Source organism: Chlorocebus sabaeus, chromosome 16 (assembly GCF_047675955.1).
Source record: "Chlorocebus sabaeus isolate Y175 chromosome 16, mChlSab1.0.hap1, whole genome shotgun sequence".
Lineage (NCBI taxonomy): Eukaryota > Metazoa > Chordata > Mammalia > Primates > Cercopithecidae > Chlorocebus > Chlorocebus sabaeus.
The window spans coordinates 71,891,014-71,910,077 of record NC_132919.1 but is presented as its reverse complement, the minus strand read 5'-3'; the positions used below and the strand labels follow the sequence as shown (position 1 = coordinate 71,910,077).

General features: G+C 39.9%; 1 protein-coding gene across 1 annotated transcript in view; it reads right to left on the bottom strand.

Moving 5' to 3' along the window:
- Positions 1-19,064, bottom strand: part of IKZF3 (IKAROS family zinc finger 3) — a 103,686-nt gene that overhangs the window by 27,018 nt on the left and 57,604 nt on the right. Inside the window, exons 4-6 of the mRNA XM_008012834.3 lie at positions 8,357-8,617; positions 7,100-7,267; positions 4,137-4,253 (exon numbers count right to left, since the gene is read on the bottom strand). Of these exons, the coding sequence (XP_008011025.1) occupies positions 4,137-4,253; positions 7,100-7,267; positions 8,357-8,617 (546 nt within the window). The remainder of the gene's footprint in view (positions 1-4,136; positions 4,254-7,099; positions 7,268-8,356; positions 8,618-19,064) is intronic.

The following is a 19,064-nucleotide window of genomic DNA, read 5'->3' as shown; positions in this document are numbered from 1 at the left end:
CTTAAAAATATTACTATTGCTAGAACTCATTGTTACACAAAAATATTTCCTGCTCCAAGTGTTCATAATTTGTGTGAAATGAGGCTAAATGAATCTCTATACCAGCTGTTAGTCTCTTTCTGAAATAATAATCAAGCTAATGAGAAAATGCAGTCCATGGTCTTCTGTATTTTTCCTTCTTTTCATATATACTCCATTAAGACAGAATTGGAATATTTTGATGGTGTCACTTGTGATGCCTGGTGTAGAAACTTGGACTAAATATCACTTGTGACTTTTTTTTTAAATTTTAATTTTTTTTTTTTTTTTTTGAGACGGAGTCTTGCTCTGTTGCCAGGCTGGAGTACAGTGGCACGATCTCAGCTCACTGCAACCTCCACCCCCCGAATTCAAGCGATTCTCCTGCCTCAGCCTCCTGAGTAGCTAGGACTACAGGCGAGTACCACCACACCCAGCTAATTTTTGTATTTTTAGTAGAGACAGGGTTTCACCACATTGGCCAGGCTGGTCTCCATCTCTTGACCTTGTGATCCGCCCACCTCGGCCTCTCAAAGTGTTAGGATTACAGGAGTGAGCCACAGTGCCCAGCCAGGATTGAAAATCCTTAAAGTGTAGGGGCTTAACCTTAACTCATCTTTACAAACAGCTTTGATACGGAGCCTGGCACATAGAGAACTCAAGTGCTATCTGGATAAAAGAAATGATTAGCAAGGCCAGAAGTCCTGTTGCCCAATACCTGCATTTTTTTGCAGGCAGGTCTTCACTCCAAGCCCTTTTTATTCATCTGCTTGCTTCCAGAAAGTCCTGCTTCCCCTTGAGGGCAGGTTTGTCCACAGGCTTGGCTCTCACACCAGGCTGCACTTCAATTTACAATAAGCACTTGAAGAATGAGTGCTGCAGGCACAACAGCAACGAAGCATCATCTCTTTACAAGTGAGGGATGAGGCATAAGATGTGCTATACTGCTCAGGCCCAGAATGGAACCCCATGTCCACAATGGACTCCCAATTCTAAGAAGGAAACAGAAATGGAAACCATACATGGAGGGGTGCAAAATAGTTAAAGAATTGGCTTATGTTGGATTAAATATTCTGTAAATTTTGGCCTCAGGAAAAATTATAGGAACTATTTGAAATATAAAAGAATAATGTATGAACTGAGATGCAGCAACTTGATTAAGCTGTGAATTTATACATTTATAACCTGAAACCACCATTACAACATATTTGTTTGAAAAAAAAATCAAAACTTGCTGACTTAGTTAACCCTTTATCTTTTTTTGCTGAGACTTAAAGTATGGTGCACATATCCACCAAACCACCCTATGAAATGCAAATTAACTCAACCTCTGTATTTCAGCATTTCCTGAATCACCTAATATCACTGAGAATAGCTAAAATATTACTTTTGATACTTTTCCTTATTTGGAATTCCTAAAAAGATTGTGAGAATGGGAAGTAAGGTGGTGACCTTACTTCAAAATCAATAATTTTGAACTTACTGTTTATACAGTGTAGTTTTCTGATTTTCCCCCCTCCTTCCAGGAGAATCAGGACACACATATATGCATATATGTGTGTGTCTATTAGTATGTGTGTTACTATATTTCTTTTGCAAACCAGATAATATATAACCTTTAAGAAATATAGCTAATCAAGCCAAAAAGTGGAAAAGGTGTAAAAGACCCAAATGTCCATTAGCTGATGAATGGATAAATGGAAAGTGCCAAATCCAAACAATGGAATATTATCCAGCCATAAAAAAGGAATGAAGTACTGATAAATGCCTCAGCATATATAAATGCCTCAAAAATATTATGCTAAGTAAAAGAAGCCGACACAAAAGGCCACATATTGTATGATTCCATTTATGTGAAATGTCCAGAACAGGCAAATCCATAGAGACAGAAAGTAGATTGGTGACTGCCATGAGCTAGAGGGAGGGGGAATACGGAGTGACTGCTAATGGGCACAGCACTGCTTTTGCGGATGGTGATAATGTTCTCAAATTAGATAGTGGTGATGGTTGCACAACTTTGTGAATATACTAAAATTATTGAAATGTGTACTTTAAAAAGGTAAATTTTATAGTATGTCAGTTATATCTCAAATTTTTGAAAATTAAAAAATATGACTAATCACAAAAACAACTAAAGTTCTGGTGAATTTTAAGTAGGTCACTGAATTTTGGGTGAGTCTCAGTCTTGTCATCTCTAAAATGAAGAATTAGGGTCAGATGCTCTCTTTCATTCTAGCTTTAAATATTAGTGATTCTACTTGGAATATGATAGATTTTCATAGCTTGGGAATCTCTTACAGTAGGAGCTTTGCCTATTGTCTGAAATACAGAACTGCAAGTAGAGATGCCTACATTCCGTCCTTGAGCAAGTACTGCCTGCCTGCCATGAAGCATGTCGCTTAAGATGTCGAAACCTTTCCTAGCAAGCAGACTCAGATAAAAGCAAAACAAAACAAAGAGAAGAAGATGTCAAAACCCAAATGTTAGGTTTTTATTTTTATTTTATTATTATTTTTAGAGATGGTGTCTTGCTTTGTTGCCCAGGCTGGGCTTGAGCTCCTAGCCTCAACCAATCCTCTTGCCTCAGTCTCCTTAGTAGCTAGGACTACAGGTATGTGCCATTGTGTCTGACCTGTTTGTTTTTTATAAGGGAGTAAACATTTCTTTTTATTTGGATAAGCTTTATCCAAATAAGTTGGATTTCCTTTATCAAGTTAGAAATCCAACTCCTTGATAAAACCAAAGATGCCACTAGGATAAAAAGCAGAAGCACTGCAAGCCAACAGAATTCAGTTGGCCAGCTCCTAACATTATACAATAGGTTTTATCTAAAACAAAAGTTTCCTCTTACTCAAAATGAGGGCAGTTTAAGTAGTCATTTCTACTCCATTTTTCCTGAGTTTCACGTTATTTCTGTGATATTTTTGTAATATTTCTGTTTTAGGCTATTCAAACTACTCAACTGCAACAATTGCTGTCAAACACTAAATCCCATGAGGGTTTGTACCTATTCTAAATAAGTAATTGGTTCAAGTTATCAAATAAAAATGTCAGACAATCCAAGCTGCAGAACCAGGCTGACAGCCAACTCAATGGGACAAAGGACAGCTGCAGAGATGTGACACAAAAAAGTTTCAGGCTGTTTCAACTAAATAATGAAAAGGAAATAAAACCACAATTGAGATATAGAAGAATATCTAGTGTTTGAACCAATTGCCAGTAGGTATCTAATTCAAATCACTGAATAAAACAAGCAATCCCCAAAGCCAAATAGAAGCATCACAATAAATCATATGAGTAGACAAGGATATAAATTGGGCCCTGTGCAAAGAAAATCCTTGTAGTTTTAATTGACTCTTCTCTAGCCACTCCCCAATCTCCTCTACCCTCAATTTTTGCCATTTTTTGACAACTCCATTCTTTATCAATCTGTTAGGAAATCTTGTTGATTCTACCTTTAAATATACAGAGAATTAGAATATTTCTCACCACCTCTACCACTAACAACACATAATTTTTTCTTGCTTGAATTATTGCAATGGCCTCCTAACTGGATCCCCCAATTTTCAACCTTGCCCCAAATACAATCTCTTCTCAAAAGCAAGTAGAGTGATTCTTTCAAATGAGAAGGCCAATGATGTCACCTCTTTGTACAAAACCCTCTAAAGATTTTCAATTTCACTCAGAGTAAAAGCCAAAGCCTTTACAATAGCCTGCAAGGCCTGATAAGATCTGGTTTCCCATTTCCTCTCTGGCTTCAGGTCCCATTACTTGCACACACAGGACTATGTACACTTCTTCAAATTTGTGCCCCAGGGCCTTTGCTCTTGCTGTTCCCTAGTTGTCTGCAGGGCTTGCTCACCCTGTTAAGAAGCCTGTTAAAATGTCACCTCATCAAAGCCTACCCTGATTCTCACCCTCGCTCCTCAGTAACTGCTTCATTTTTCTCAATAGCACTTACCAGCCTCTAATCTCTCAATTTACAGTTTGCTCATTTACTTTCTTTGTAATCTGTCTGCCCCCAGTAAAATATAAATTCCATGAGTCTTTTTACTTACTATTGTATCTCACCACCTAGGACAGCAGATGCTCGCTAAATGTGTGTTGTGTGAACTCACCAGTGTCTCCCGGGTCAGTGCTCTGAAGAAATGTACGGCAGCGCTCCTTGTGCTCCTCAAGGGAACTTCTCTGCTTGTAACTCCTTCCACAAAACTCACATTTGTAGGGTTTCTCCACTAGAAGGAGAACATAAGGCACACGCAGTGACCCTCAGGGGTTCCATACAGGTCAGGTATTGGGGCTCTGTGACAACTGTTCACTAGAAATGAGACTGCTGAGTGAAGCCAGAGTATTTGGATACTTTTGAATCTATATTTTAAATTTGGTAAGCTTAAATAAGGTTATGGTCTATGATTAATCATTATGTCAGAGTATTCTTTGAAAGGGTCGCCTCCTATCACAAATGGAAGAATTTGGATTTAGTGATTACCATTTAGCATAGTGTTTTGGCTCCAGGTCAAATCTTGTTTTCTTTGGAAGAAAAAAAAAATAGGGCCCTTTTATTCTTCAAGGAGGTTAATGTGGTATAAGCAATGAAACAGGACAGGATTCCTTAGTTTGGACATCCATCTGGCTGTAAGTAGAGATTGCTGTAGTTTGTGGGAGTTAGAGAAACCGATGGCCTTTGCATAACATTGACATATTTGGATAAATTTAGTTCATCCTTGCCACGTAGCTATAGCAAAGTCTAGGCTAAAACAATAAAAACTGAGCTAATTAAGGATTTTTTTGGTTTTTTGTTTTTGAGACAGGGTCTCACTCCATCACCCAGGCTGGGGTGCAGTGGCTCAATCACAGCTCGCTACAGACCCAACTTCACAGGCTCAGGTGAAGCCTTGGCCTCCCAAAGGCCACTCTGGCCTCCCAAAGTGAGAGGATTACAGGTGTGAGCCATTGCACCCAGCCAGGATATCTTTGAATAATAGAAATAAAAATAGGCCAGGTGCAGTGGCTCACACCTGTAATCCTAGCACTTTGGGAGATCAAAGTGGGTGGATCACCTGAGGTCAGGGGTTCGAGACCAGCCTGCCCAACATGGCAAAACCCCATCTCTTCTACAAATACAAAAATTAGCCAGGCACAGTGGCTCATGCCTGTAATCCCAGCACCTTTGGAGGCCAAGGCAGGCGGATCACGAGGTCAGGAGTTCGAGACCAACCTGGCCAATGTGGTGAATCCCCATCTCTACTAAAAATACAAAACTTAGCCGGGCGTGATGGCACGCGCCTGTAGTCCCAGCCACTCAGGAGGCTGAGGCAGAAGAATCACTTGAACCTGGGAGGCGGAGGTTGCAGTGAGCTGAGATCGTGCCACTGCACTCTAGCCTGGGCGACAGAGTGAGACTCTGTCTCAAACAAACAAAATTAGCTGGGCATCGTGGTAGGCATATATAATCCCAGCTACTAGGGAGGCTGAGGCAGGAGAATTGCTTGAACCTGAGAGGCAGAGGTTGCAGTGAGCCAAGATCACACCACTGCACTCCAGCCTGGGCAACAGAGCAAGACTATGTCTCAAAAAAAAAAAAAAAAAAGAAAAAGAAATAAAAATGAATTGTGAAAATGACTTTGTCTAAATGTCTAAGATGAAGGAAAACTTTCATCCATACAATTCATGCAACCTTTATTCTGCCAACTCCCCAAATGCTTTATTGCTTGAAATGTGTAAGTAATAACTTCAACTATCTGTGCAAGGCTGGTCTTTCTGATTGCTGATAAAATATACTCAATGCATTTGTCAGTTTTAGGGGCTAAAATTTTTATTTTCTAACTCCTCTTGCTCTGTTTAAAACAGAGCTTTGGGATTTAAAGCACTAAAAGATCCTTATGGAATCCTAAATTAAAACAAATGCAGGTTTGCTAGGGCTAAAAATGTTACGTTTCTGCATAAATTGGGTTCTCTGGAATCTGTCTTTAAAAAGCCTACTATTGTTTCTTACTTGAAAAAGGCAACAGTAGAGAACTATTCTAATTTTTTCGAACCAAACTCATCCTTAATTCATTACTTTGAAAAATGAGTTGTAAAAGAGAGAAACCCTTCATTTGCCAGTTACGATCTCTCATGGTGGGTTTTGTTGGGGCTGACTTCTTTAATCCTAGTGGCTGAATTATAACAAGTTTTGAGTTTGGGGCTAGGTTTTAATCAAAGCAGTAGATATGAACTGACATGAAAACAAACCTTTTCTTCCAATTAAAATTTGCCAGATAACATCAAGAACATGAGGTCCCAAATTTGAAAATAAACTCAGTCTTATTTTTCTAGGAAGGAAATTCTAAATCTTGAAAAAAAAAAAAAAGTATTATCTTGGTCAAAATAAGGAGTAAAAACATCAAGACAGCACATAGCTTTTTCCAAATCCTTACTGTTGTTCATCTTTTAGAGATTTAAAATAAGTAGGCTGGCTGGGCATGGCTCATGCCTGTAATCCCAGCACTTTGGGAGGTCAAAGTGGGAGGAATGCCCAAGCTCAGAAGTTTGAGACCAGCCTGAGAAACATAGTGAGACCTCATGTTGATTTAAAAAGTGGGCTGATCAAGAGGAAAGTTGGATTTAAGAAATTTATCCCGAATGGCCAAAAAGTAGCCACCAAACAATGATTTATATCCAAATTACAGTTTTTCGTAATTTACAAACTGTACATCATTTGCTTGTCTCGTCTTTTGAATGGAAAGAGTATGTGTGTTAGGAAAACAATCTAATAAAGTTTACCAGAAGAAAATACTCATGGCTATAATTTTCTCACAAAAATTAAGAAGACATTTTTTATAGGGTGGGCTCTTCCTATCTGACTGTGTTGTTCTCCAGGGGTGCGAGGATGGCGAGGAGATGATAATCTCCACTGAGGCAGACGGAGAGCAATTAATGCCTTAATGGCAGTGTAATTAGCCCTAGAGGTCTCTGCTGTTGTAACCCTTCAGAACAAGAACGACAGATTGAAATCTTCCTACTTAACTCTTTCTAGTTTCCACATTGGGCTCTGAGGAATGCAGTTCCTAGACATGGAGTGCTCATTTCTCTCACTTACCAGAATGTGTCCTAAGATGCCCTGTGAGCGCATCTCTTCTTTGGCATGCATAGTTGCAGAGGTGACACTTAAAAGGTTTTTCCCCTGTGTGCAGTTTAATGTGGCGGAGGAGGTTACCTTTCTGAGTAAAAGATGCCCCACACTGATTACACTGGAATGGGCGTTCACCTTTAAAAAGGACAAAAAAGGAGATTTCTGATCACAGGCAAGTGGAGAAACATATGCACAGATTAGATGCCTAGGGGAAAAGCTCATCTTTTAGACAGTTACTGTTCACATTGGGATCAGTTTGGAGCTGCATTTCAAGGCAAGCCTAAGACTTACTTATGAAATCTCCTCTTTAGAAGAGAAAAAGCACCCACTAGCAAGGCTATTTTAGGTATCATATTGAATCAGAGCAAAGAAACAAGAGTAGCTCTAGAAGTGCTTTCTAGATCTAAGTTTTTATATTACTTGGTATTCCTTTTTTCTTTTTTTTTTTTTTTTTTTTTTTGAGACAAGGTCTTCTTGCTCTGTTGCTCAGGCTGGAGTGCAATGGTCCCATCATGGCTCACTGAAGCCTTGACCTCCTGGGTTCAAGTGAGCCTGTTACCTCAGCCTTTAGAATAGCTGGGACTACAACTGTTTGCTATCATGCCTGGCTAATTTTTTAGTATTCCTTTTAAATTTAATCTCTTTTGAAAAAAGAGCCAGAAACTAAAGTCCTTACAAGGTGCTGAGGGCTAGAAATTCTCCTTTTTAAAGTCTTCATATGAGATGCGGAATGGAATCGACTGGCTCAAGTGCAGTGGTTGCATTTGTATGCATTTCTACAGACTGCCTGTTTATTGTCTGAAGATACATTATTTTAAACTGGAAATAAAAACTATGTCCTTTCATTTACCAAATTTGAACCCAATACAATAAGAAGACTTGCTCTTATTAAAAATGTTATGCAAAAATATATGAAAGATGGCTAAGAAGCAAATCACACAATTCAACTCCTACTGAGAAACTGAAGAAAAAGTATTTGGCTGACCTAGAACACTGTGCTCTCTACAGTCTTTTTTTATTCATAGCATTTGCAATATGTTTGCCAGATGCATGGTGAGGCAGGAATAAAAAGCACTGAGTAAATGGCAATGCAGAGAGAGAGACACATCAGCATTATAGCAAAAATCAATGAAAGTAACCGAAAGTTCCAAATTCCACCACTTCATTTCTCACATGGCTGCATTAGGATAGTTTTCAGAAGAATGAAAAAAGCAGACTATTTACCAGTATGGCTTCGCTTATGAACCATTAAGACATTGAAGCTGATGCAGGATAATCCACACACATCACAGTTCATCTTTCCACTGGTTGGCCTGCTACTATCAAATGAGACAACATGTCTCTCCAACTTAATGTTTTCATATTCATTATATTCTCTTGAATAGCTGTAAGGGATTTCAGGCTCTTCTGCATTTCCCATGGGCTCTGGCTTTAAAACATTCTCATCTCTTTCACTGTATTCATCTTTCACTTTCATTGAATCATCTGCAGGGAAGAAAATGCAAGAAATGAACAATGACTGTACTTGAAGCTATCAAAGCAGCTCAAACAGCAGAGACCCACAACTGACAATTAAATACCAAATGAAGCTAACAAAACACTGTACATCTACAAAACAAGAAGGCACCATTAGCATGACCGCACGTTATTTAAATTCAGAACCACAGTCAGAAGAAAACACACATACTTACACATAAAAACAGACGATAGTGTTTTAGGCTATCCAGAAAATTACAGATAATAGATTTTAGCTAAGTTTGCTCAAAGTGGCCATGAAACAAACATTGAGCAACTCTTCTCCAGTACTAAGGGAGAGGAAGGGTTCTCAGATCTAGTACTGTTTTTGGTGGCTGCAGTTAAAAAGGCAAGGTGATGTACTCTTAGGTTTCAAGGAGAAAATATTGTTTGACTCCTTCAAATGCATGCAATGTAAGCCATTCAGATTAAGAGTTGAATAGTTAACGTAGTTTTTCTAATTTTAAGCCATGCTCTGCCTCTTCCCCTTCCATGTATATGAATTGCTAAAACACATCTTATCTCTGTCTCTCTTGGAGCTGATAAAGGCACAACATTGACTGTAGAGGAAGCTGTCAGTACTAATGAAATAGTGTTGAGAAAGACAAAAGGAAAAGTTATTCTTTCATATAACCTAAGGAGTTACTTTCATTGACACAGGTAAATGGGGCTCAATCTAAATAAGGGGAAGGACCCTTAGGTCCCAAGTTAGGGAGGACTAAACTCAAGGACTCAAGGATTGTGTAATAGGACTGGATAGGAGAGGAGGGACTGGCTCAAGTGAGTTGGCTGACCAAGTACTATCTTAAGAGCTGCAATGTAAATAAATGAAATTTAAAAGAACAGCTATCATACTCTTCATGAAGAGTCTAAGAACATATGAAGAACGTGGGAAAAATATGAAGAACATAATAAAGAAGCAAATTTATGTACTTGCATTGACACTAGTAAAACCTAAAAATTTGCCTAATGTAAGAATAATAAACATGTGTAAGGGAGTTGTCATACATAAAATATGCTACATAAGTGCTTACTTTTTCAAACATTGGTCCCTAGAAATCGAAAGTTGTACCTCCCCATGAGGAATCACAAATCAATGGAGTGGAGGACTGGAAGGGAATTTAAAGGTCATCTAATCCAACCCTCTCGTTTCTCAGATGAGGAAATCTGGGAGCAGAGACGTTTTCAGTCATTCGTCGCAGGTTACATGTCCAGTTACTGGCAGAGGTGTGATTAGAACGCAAAACCTAACCTTGAACTATGAATTACTTGGATTTGACCTCACGCACTAGACATATAAGGCCTAAGTGGATTCTTACCAACTACATTCCACACCCTCCCATCAGTGGTGTAAACGTTAAAACCCAAAACACTCTGAAAAAAAGATATTTTAAAAAACTACATCCCTTCCAAAAAACATCAGTAAGTGTTGCTCCTCTTGCCACATAGGAGGAAGTACAACTGCAGCTGTGCCTGGCTTGCTACCTTGAACCCAAGTTTCAATTTTCACTTCTATCAAGGTTACCTTTCATCTATATTAACTGTGTTTGCTTAATAGAGCAAGACAGGGCCTAACCACCATCAGAGGAGCCAGGGCTGCCACACCGTTCCACTGCTTCCTACCACAGTTCATGGTTCACAACGTTTCACTCTTTGACTAGCAAAGATGTAGGACTGTACGATAAGTCCAACATGTTTCAAATTTGGCCACCCTATGGATCTGGGTTATATAAGAAATGATATCTGTTTCCTACTTGGAAAGAGGTTCACTTCCTTCTTTCTCTGGATAGGTCTTCCCTGCTTTCAAATGGAATTTGTTTACCTAAGTGTTTTTTTAAAATTTTTTTTAAGAGAAGGATGCACCTGAGGCTTGTACCCGCCTCCCTTCCTCCATCACTCCAGCTGTGGGTAATATCCCACCAAAGCTTGAGTGCGCTTCAGTTTGCATGTAGGCGTTTAAAAGAACCTCAACGGAAAATTTCAGCTGCTGAAAACCAAAAACAGCAGAGAGAAAAGGCCAGCAGAAAAGGATTCTTTCCATTTTGGTTAGAAAATGTGAACATGACCAGACTCAGGCCACACTCCATGGTCACTGAACTTTAAAATGTAGTAAGATCAATGTGTTGGGTCTTTCTGAAAACAGAGGACATAAGAGAGCTGCTCCTTTCCCTCAGGATTTTGGCTTTAGTTGGTCTGACCTGGAACTCAATACTACACCATCCTGGCTCAAGGGCAGATCTTAGCTTTAGTCCTTTAGGAGCCAGCTGTAGAGCAAGGAAGACAGTATTTGAGACCCAGGGACATAAGGACACAGGGACAGGGTATTAGAGAAGTCCTCTGGGCTTACATAGTTGCTGGTTTGCCTTTGGAGTCTTACCAGTTTTAGATGAATGACTTCAATGACCTCTCTGCTTGGTTACTGGAGATTAGCAATTTATTTTTATTTTATTCTATTTTATTTTTTGAGACATAGTCTTGCTCCATTGCCCAGGCTGGAGTGCAGTGGCACGATCGGCTCACTGCAACCTCTGCTTCCCAGGTTCAAGTGATTCTCCTGCCTCAGCCACCCAAGTAGCTGGGATTACAGGCGCGTGCCACCATGCCCAGCTGATTTTTTCATTTTTAGTGGAGACCGGGTTTCACCATGTTGGCCAGGCTGGTCTCGAACTCCTGACCTCAACTGATCCACCCGCCTCAGCCTCCCGAAGTGCTGGGATTACAGGCCTGAGCCACCGCGCCCAACCAGATTCTAATTTATTCTAATATTCAACTCTGTTACCTTCTCAAGGTAAGTCATAATAAATTGTTGGCCAGGTGGTGTGGTGGCTCACGCCTGTAATCCTAGCACTTTGGGAAGCCAAGGCAGGTGGATCACCTGAGTTCAGGAGTTTGAGACCAGCCTGGTCAACAGGGCGAAACCCCATCTCCACTAAAACAAAAAATTAGCTGGGCATGGTGGCTCCTAGCTACTGGGGAGGCTGAGGCAGGAGAATCGCTTCAACCTGGGAGGTGGAGGTTGCAGTGACCCAATACTGCACCACTGCACTCCAGCCTGGGCGACAGAGAGAGATGCCAGCTAAAAAAGATAAAATAAAATAAATTAGAATCTAAGGTATGAATGAGATTCCTGAGAGATATTAGGCTCAGTACTTAGCCTCCAAATACAGTCCACCAAAACCAGGAAAGGCACAAGCCTGCTCTAATGAAGGGATTCATCCCATTCCGAAAGACTTATTGGAGCAGAGAAAAGGGGTGTTCTACTTAGAAAATTCTATTAGAAAATACTAATGAATGTGTCTAAAGTCAAACTTGTCATCATTGAACCCAAACTTGCTTCTAATTTATGACTTATTTTTGTTGACAAATGGCATCACCCTTCTTCCAGTCTCCAAGTCGTGAAACTGTGGAACCTTTTCTCTTTCAATCTCCACATCAAATCGATCTCCAAGATCTATCAACTGCATGTCTTCAGGCTCTCTAGGTGCCAACTCCTCTTTTCCTTTCCTTTTGCAATTTGGTTTCACCTTTCATCACATCATACCTAAATTCATCCTCTCTCAACATTCCTTTCTTTTTTTTTTTGAGACAGAGTCTCACTCTGTCACCCAGGCTGGAGTGCAGTGGTACGATCTCGGCTCACTGCAAGCTCTGCCTCCCGGGTTCAAGCGATTCTCCTGCCTCAGGCTCCTGAGTAGCTGGGATTACAGGTGCCCACCACCATGCCTGGCTATTTTTTTTTTTTTTTTAGTAGAGACGAGATTTCACCATCTTGACCAGGCTGGTCTCGAACTCCTAACCTCGTGATCCACCCACCTTGGCCTCCCAAAGTGCTGGGATTACAGGCGTGAGCCACCGCACCTGGCCTCAACAATCCTTTCTAGACAGATTTAAGACACAGGTGGGCTAGGCGTGGTGGCTCACACCTGTAATCCCAGCACTCTGGGAGGCCCAGGTGGGCAGATCACGAGGTCGGGAGGTGGAGACTATCCTGGCAAACACGGTGAAACTCCATCTCTACTGAAAATACAAAAAATTAGCTGGGCATGGTGGTGCATGCCTATAGTCCCAGCTACTTGGGAGGCTGAGGCAGGAGAATCGCTTGAACCTGGGAGACGGAGGTTGCAGTGAGCCGAGATCGCACTGCTGCACTCCAGCCTGGGCGACAGAGCAAGACTCGGTCTCAAAAAAAAAAAAAAAAAAAAAGACACAGGTAAGCTATGCTTACTGCCTCTACAGCCTCAAAAAGGCCTCAGAATTCTCCATAATATGGCTTCTGCCTCCACAATTCACTGAATCTGCTCCGTTGAATATCACCAACCATAATCTTCTGATTCCTAGATTCAATGCCTTTTTGTATGCCACTCTCCCCAACTTCTTTGTAGTCCTCAACACTACTGACCTCTTACCATTCCTTGTTCTTCTGCATTCCTATTTCTTTTCTTTTCTTTTCTCTCCTTTTTTTTTTTTTTTTTTTTTTTTTTTTTTTTTTTTGAGACGGAGTCTCACTCTGTTGCCCAGGCTGGAGTACAGTGGTGTGATCTTGGCTCACTGCAACCTCTGCCTCCTAGGTCCAAGCAATTCTCCTGCCTCAGCCTCCTGAGTAGCTGGGATTACAGGCAGGTGCCACCACACCTGGCTAATTTTTGTATTTTTAGTAGAGAGGGTTTCACCATGTTGGCCAGGCTGGTCTCGAACTCCTGACTTCAGGTGATCCACCTGTCTTGGCCTCCCATAGTGTTGGAATTACAGGTGTGAACCACTGTGCCCGGCCCCTGCACTCCTATTTCTTCAGTGAAACTGTACCTTCTTTCCTTGCCTTTCTGATTGCTTCCTTCTTGACCCTTTTCTTCCCTCTGCATCCTAAATACTGTCCTTAACCTTCTTTTTTCTTCCCTCTATACCCCTCTTGCATGGCAATTTCATTCATTCTTAAGGCTTCAACTAACATCTTATATGATTAATTCCTATATATATAACTCTAGGTGTAATGTCTCTCCCTTTCTTTAGTCCTCTGTTTCTGAAGGCTTCCTAGGTATCTTTCCAGTTACTCAGGCTAGAATCCTTATGGTCATCTTTCCTTTCTCCTGATTGGGCCCCACATTCAATCATTCAGTGGTTCTGTCTGTCTGTCCAATCTCTAATCTGTTTCTCCACTCTAGTATTTTGCATTCCCATTACCTAATTCTCAGACCCTATGACTTTCCCATGATCTACTTACTGCTATAGCACCCGCACTGTTCTCCTTGCCTCCCTTCTTTCTCCTTTCCAGCTCATCTTGTTCATTGCTACAAGATTGTTCTTCCTAAATTCTAGCTCTGGTCATATTATAGCCCTGTCACAATTCTTCAATATTTTCCACTGCCAACAAAATAAATTCCAAACTCAGAAACAAAGAATTTAAAAGGACTTTTGGGATCTGGCCTCAACCTATCTTTGGCATATTAATTTCGACTACTTAGATCTTTAACTAAAGAACTTCTAAGTGGTCTTGGTTTTGTCCAAATTCATTTCCACTGCCTAAAAGATCTTTCCCCAACATGGCCACAGGTCCAAGTCCTACATATCTTTTTTTTTTTTTTTTTTTTTTTTGAGATGGAGTCTTGCTCTGTCGCCTGGGCTGCAGTACAGTGGCGCGATCTCAGCTCATTGCAACCTCTGCCTCCCGGGTTCATGCTATTCTCCTGACTCAGCCTCCCAAGTAGCTGGGACTACAGGCGCCCGCCACCATGCCCAGCTAATTTTTTGTATTTTTAGTAGAGATGGGGTTCCACCATGTTAGCCAGGATGGTCTCGATCTCCTGACCTCGTGATCCTCCCGCCTCAGCCTCCCGAAGTGCTGGGATTAGAGGTGTAAGCCACGGCGCCTGGCCACTGTCCTACACATCTTTTAAGGTCAAACTAATATGCTATCTCCCAGCTACTAAGCCTTCCCTGATCCCCCCAGCTGGAAAATAGCCTGCTTCTTCTTCCTGAGTTACTTATAAACTCACCTCCCCTAGTCTCCTCCATAAATATGTAAGCTAGCTGAGGGCAGAAGCTATACAGATTGTGTGTGTGTGTAACTCAGTATTCCCTATGACACTGCTTAACCTGTGTCTGTAAGACCAGAGGTTATGTGGTTTTAAAATAGAAATTTTTGGGCTCCTACCATAGATCTACTAATCTGGGGGTGGAGACGGGAAATGTGCGTTTAAAAACACGCTCTCCACATAAACCTTATGTACAATGCAGTTTGACAGCCACTGCTTGGAGTTAGACACAGTGCCCTACATAAAGTAGACACCCAATAAATTTCTGGTATACGAATATATCATTGCATTAGCCTCCTAACTGGCCCATGGTACATGTGACCTCTGTTATACTGCATCCTATTGCCAGAATAATCATGCTGTAGAATGAAACTCTTGTTTAAAACTTTCAATGATTTAATTTGCTTATAGAATACAGTTCAAACTCCTTAATGAGGCATTCAAGCACCTGTCCAGAACTTACCCCAGGACTACTTAATCATCTCATTTTTCAGTCTTCTTGAATCACCTTTCTCTCTGTATTAGAACTTTACTATTCAAAGTGAGGTCCTTGGACAAGTGGTTCTGCAACCCCCTGGGAGCTTGTTAGACATATAGGTGCTCAGGCCTCAACCTAGACCTACTGGACCAGAATTTGCATTTTAACAAGATCCTCAAAGATTCTTATGCACATTAAAGTCTGAGAAGCACAGCAGCACCCTGACTAATCACAGTTCTCCAAGCCTCTTCTCCAGCCTTTCCCACACCTAAAATATCCTTCTACCATTTCAACAGTGTATTCAAACTTCCACATGCAGTTTAAATGACACTTCTTTCATGCAGTCTTCCTTGATACCCTTAACTAGAAAAAAAACTATGTTTCTTTGTTCTCATACACCCATCTTATTCTGCTTTATATTCAGTATGATATAATTACACTGCTACAGATCTGCTTTTATGTAGTTGATGTGTTCATAAAATGTTTCATGTAAAACCAATAACACTGTCCCGCTGATTAACATTCTACACTCAGAAATGTTGATTTTTCCCTGACTTCAGTTGTCAGTGACTGGCAACACCCATTCATTTAATAAAGGCAGAAAATCTTAAAGACCTGGCAACAAATACTTGAATATATTTGGGGAACTGCCTGATAGTATCCTGAACTCTTTTGTAAAGTGAATAAACCTTTTACAGTATGAATAATCTCATGTTTTGGTTTTGTAAATTCTAATCTTCTTATAATATATATCAGGTTTCTTAGACATACATCGTAAGTTGACACTTAGAAAACTATGAAGAAGCCTCATAGACACTGGTGGAAGTTTATTTCTTAAGTCAGGTGGTGGGTGTATGGATGGTTTCTTATTAGTCTTTAATCTACACATGTAATTATACTTGCCTTTTTGTATATATGATCTATTTTATAATAAAAAAGTTAAAGGCTTCCTGAATACATTTTTAAATAACTGAACTTGTGGAGAAAAGAATATACCAAAGCACAAATTGCTGATAAAGGCAATTGCTATACATTCCCAGAGGTGGGGAAAAGATGTCTAAATTGAATCTAACCCATAGGATTAGATTAAACTAAACTTCCTTCTAAAGGAGCTACTCTAGGGCACAATTGTTCCCATCTTTGTCTATGTTTTGGAGGCCTCTTAGGAAGATGACACACACGAACACACACACACCCCAGAGAGAATTTTGTAGGCTGAAGAGAACAAAGGTTTGGCTCACTGGAGCTGATGCACATGGTTTCATTTCCTGGGGTGATGGTTATCACATGAAAGGCTTGTACTCCAGAGTAGACATTTTTGGTTTCACCTGAGACACTGCAAAAACAATAGGTCCTGGAAAGGATCCAACATCTGAATCCTTCAGGGGCAATAGCAGTCTCAGCCAACTGTGTCTCAGTTTGTTTTTACAGACACATAAAATGCTCAGTTGGAGAGAAGAACCTGTCAAAGATGGCAAACAGAACAGGCAACTTGGGTATCTTGGAGAGCATGTTGGTACTAGGAATTTCCCAGTGCAAAAAAGAGATTCTGAATTTCCACCTTAAACTATAAGATCTCAGAATCCAACTCTAAGAAGGACAAAGTTGGAAGTAATATCCTCAGGTTTGCCAGAGATATTGTGAGAAGGGACAAAATGTGGTAGAGGCTGTTAGGGAAGGCACAAAAGGGTGATGCTATTTAAGTGTTTTACAAGGATCGGGGGTCATAACCATGAAATCTTCAGCACATGCAAAAGTCAACTGGATAACAAAGAAGCTTAATCATCTTAATGTGGCATTTTAATGATGCCACTGATTTGCTATGCCAATTCAGAGATAATGAGGCCCTAATGCTACAGATGTTCAGCCAGGCTAAAAGAATGGGGGGGTGGGCTTTTCTAGCATGCCATTTTCTAACTATCCAATTAAACAAATTGTGAAAGCATCTAAATAGTTTACCAGGTTTTGACAGCTGTTAATAGGATTTAGAAGCTTGAAGCACTAAAGAGCAAAATGGGAAATACATGTATTGTAGGTATTCAGTCTACAAAGTTTGTTACTGTCACCCAATCTAGCGCAAACAGATGAACTAGAACAGTTTTCCTTATAAAATTAATGTCTATACTTCTCTCCCACAGTGACCTCTTTGTATTAGGAAGAAGAACACTGAAACGACGGGTCATCTTCGTTTTCTAATTTACATTTTTGTATGTAAAGTAATGAGACAGAGAAACCGATGATATTTTTAGAACTAAAGAGTAAGGAAAGTTTTAATATTTGCTAACCAGTAAAATTATAAAGCTTCAATGCAAACTAAACTTTTGACATTCATACAATTTATGTTTTCTTTTTTCCTCTTAAAATTTAAAATAATGAACGTCTGTTATTCTTGAAAATGCCTATTCTTAAATTAGGAAAAAACTGGAAAAGGTGAATCAGGCTAACAAGAGATGAAATACTGATATCTCAGTACAGGTTTGGATAAAATTCTATAGGTTTAAGTTCTCATTGAAATACAGTCTTGGCCAGGTGCAGTAGCTCACATCTGTAACTCCAGCACTTCAGGAGGCAGAGGTGGGAGGATCGCTTGAGCCCAGTAGTTTGAGACCAGCCTAGGCAACAAAGTAAGACTCTGTCTCTACAAAAAATCAAAAACTTAGCCTGGTGTGGTAGTGTGTGCCTGTTGTCCCAGCTACATAGGAGGCTAAGGCAGGAGATTCTCTTGAACTCAGAAGGTCAAGTGTGCAGTGAGCTGTGTTCATGCCACTGTACTCTAGCCTGGGAGACAGAGCGAGATCATCTCAAAAAAAAAAGAAAAGAAAAAATTAAAGTCATCAGAAAATAGCCAGGTATGGTAGAATACCTGGGAATAGCTGGGAATACAGCATGCCTGTAGTTGCAGCTACTCAAGAGGCTGAGAAGGGAGGATCATCTGAGCCTGGGGAAATCCAGCCAGCCTGGGCAACAGAGTAAGACCAGTCTCAAAAAAAAAAAAAAAAAAAAAAAAAAAGAATCTAAACTGGCCATCAGTAAATCACATAACTTCAAATGCAAGAGCATTAGCATATAAAAAGCTTCATTTGCAAAGGAACCACCCTCAGTTTTACTAATAACATTAATCTTTGCCTTATCTGACTATCAAATAGCTCATTCATGGGCATAATAATAAAAATAATTTTGTTTAATAATTTCATTGCAATCCTTTGCTTCCCCATTAGAACGAGAGGAGATTTACTACTTTTACAACAGAAATACACTACACATCAGCAGTAGGTAAGGTTCCAGCTGCTCAGCTGGGCTAAGCTCTTCAAATGTCATGGGGCCAGGTATAATTCTTTAGAATTGTGAGGACTGAAGGCCATGATGTATGAAATGTCTTTCTAAACTACAAAGAGTCTACAAGTATATTGTTTCTATTGATTATTTTCATCTACATATTAAACTCTTTTGTATTTATATTTTTGAGAAATAACTGCTACCCATCAAAAAATAATGGATGAAAATACATTTAAAGAGGTTGAAGTTTTAGATGGTGCCTAACAAGCATAGACGAAAGCAGGCACCTGGTAGAAACTTTATTTATAAATCCAAAAGAAAAAAAAGCTTCCTTTTTCATTCAAAATTCCCTTGCATAGAATATTCACTCTATCTTTTTTTAAAACAGGAATGAAAAAGTTTAAAGCATATTAAAATACAATTCTTAGTAAAATTCAAAAACTGTCATCCAAATACAATTAAATTGGCTAAAAAGACTGTTACAATACCAAACTCAGGGTCACAGGTAAAGGAAGGAATGAAAAAGTCTTCTATGTCCAGAGCATAAGTAGTTCTTGGTGTATACAGCATGTTTTGTGTTATATCACAATTAGTGTATCTATTTCCCATATAGACTAGGAGTATTTTCAAGGTG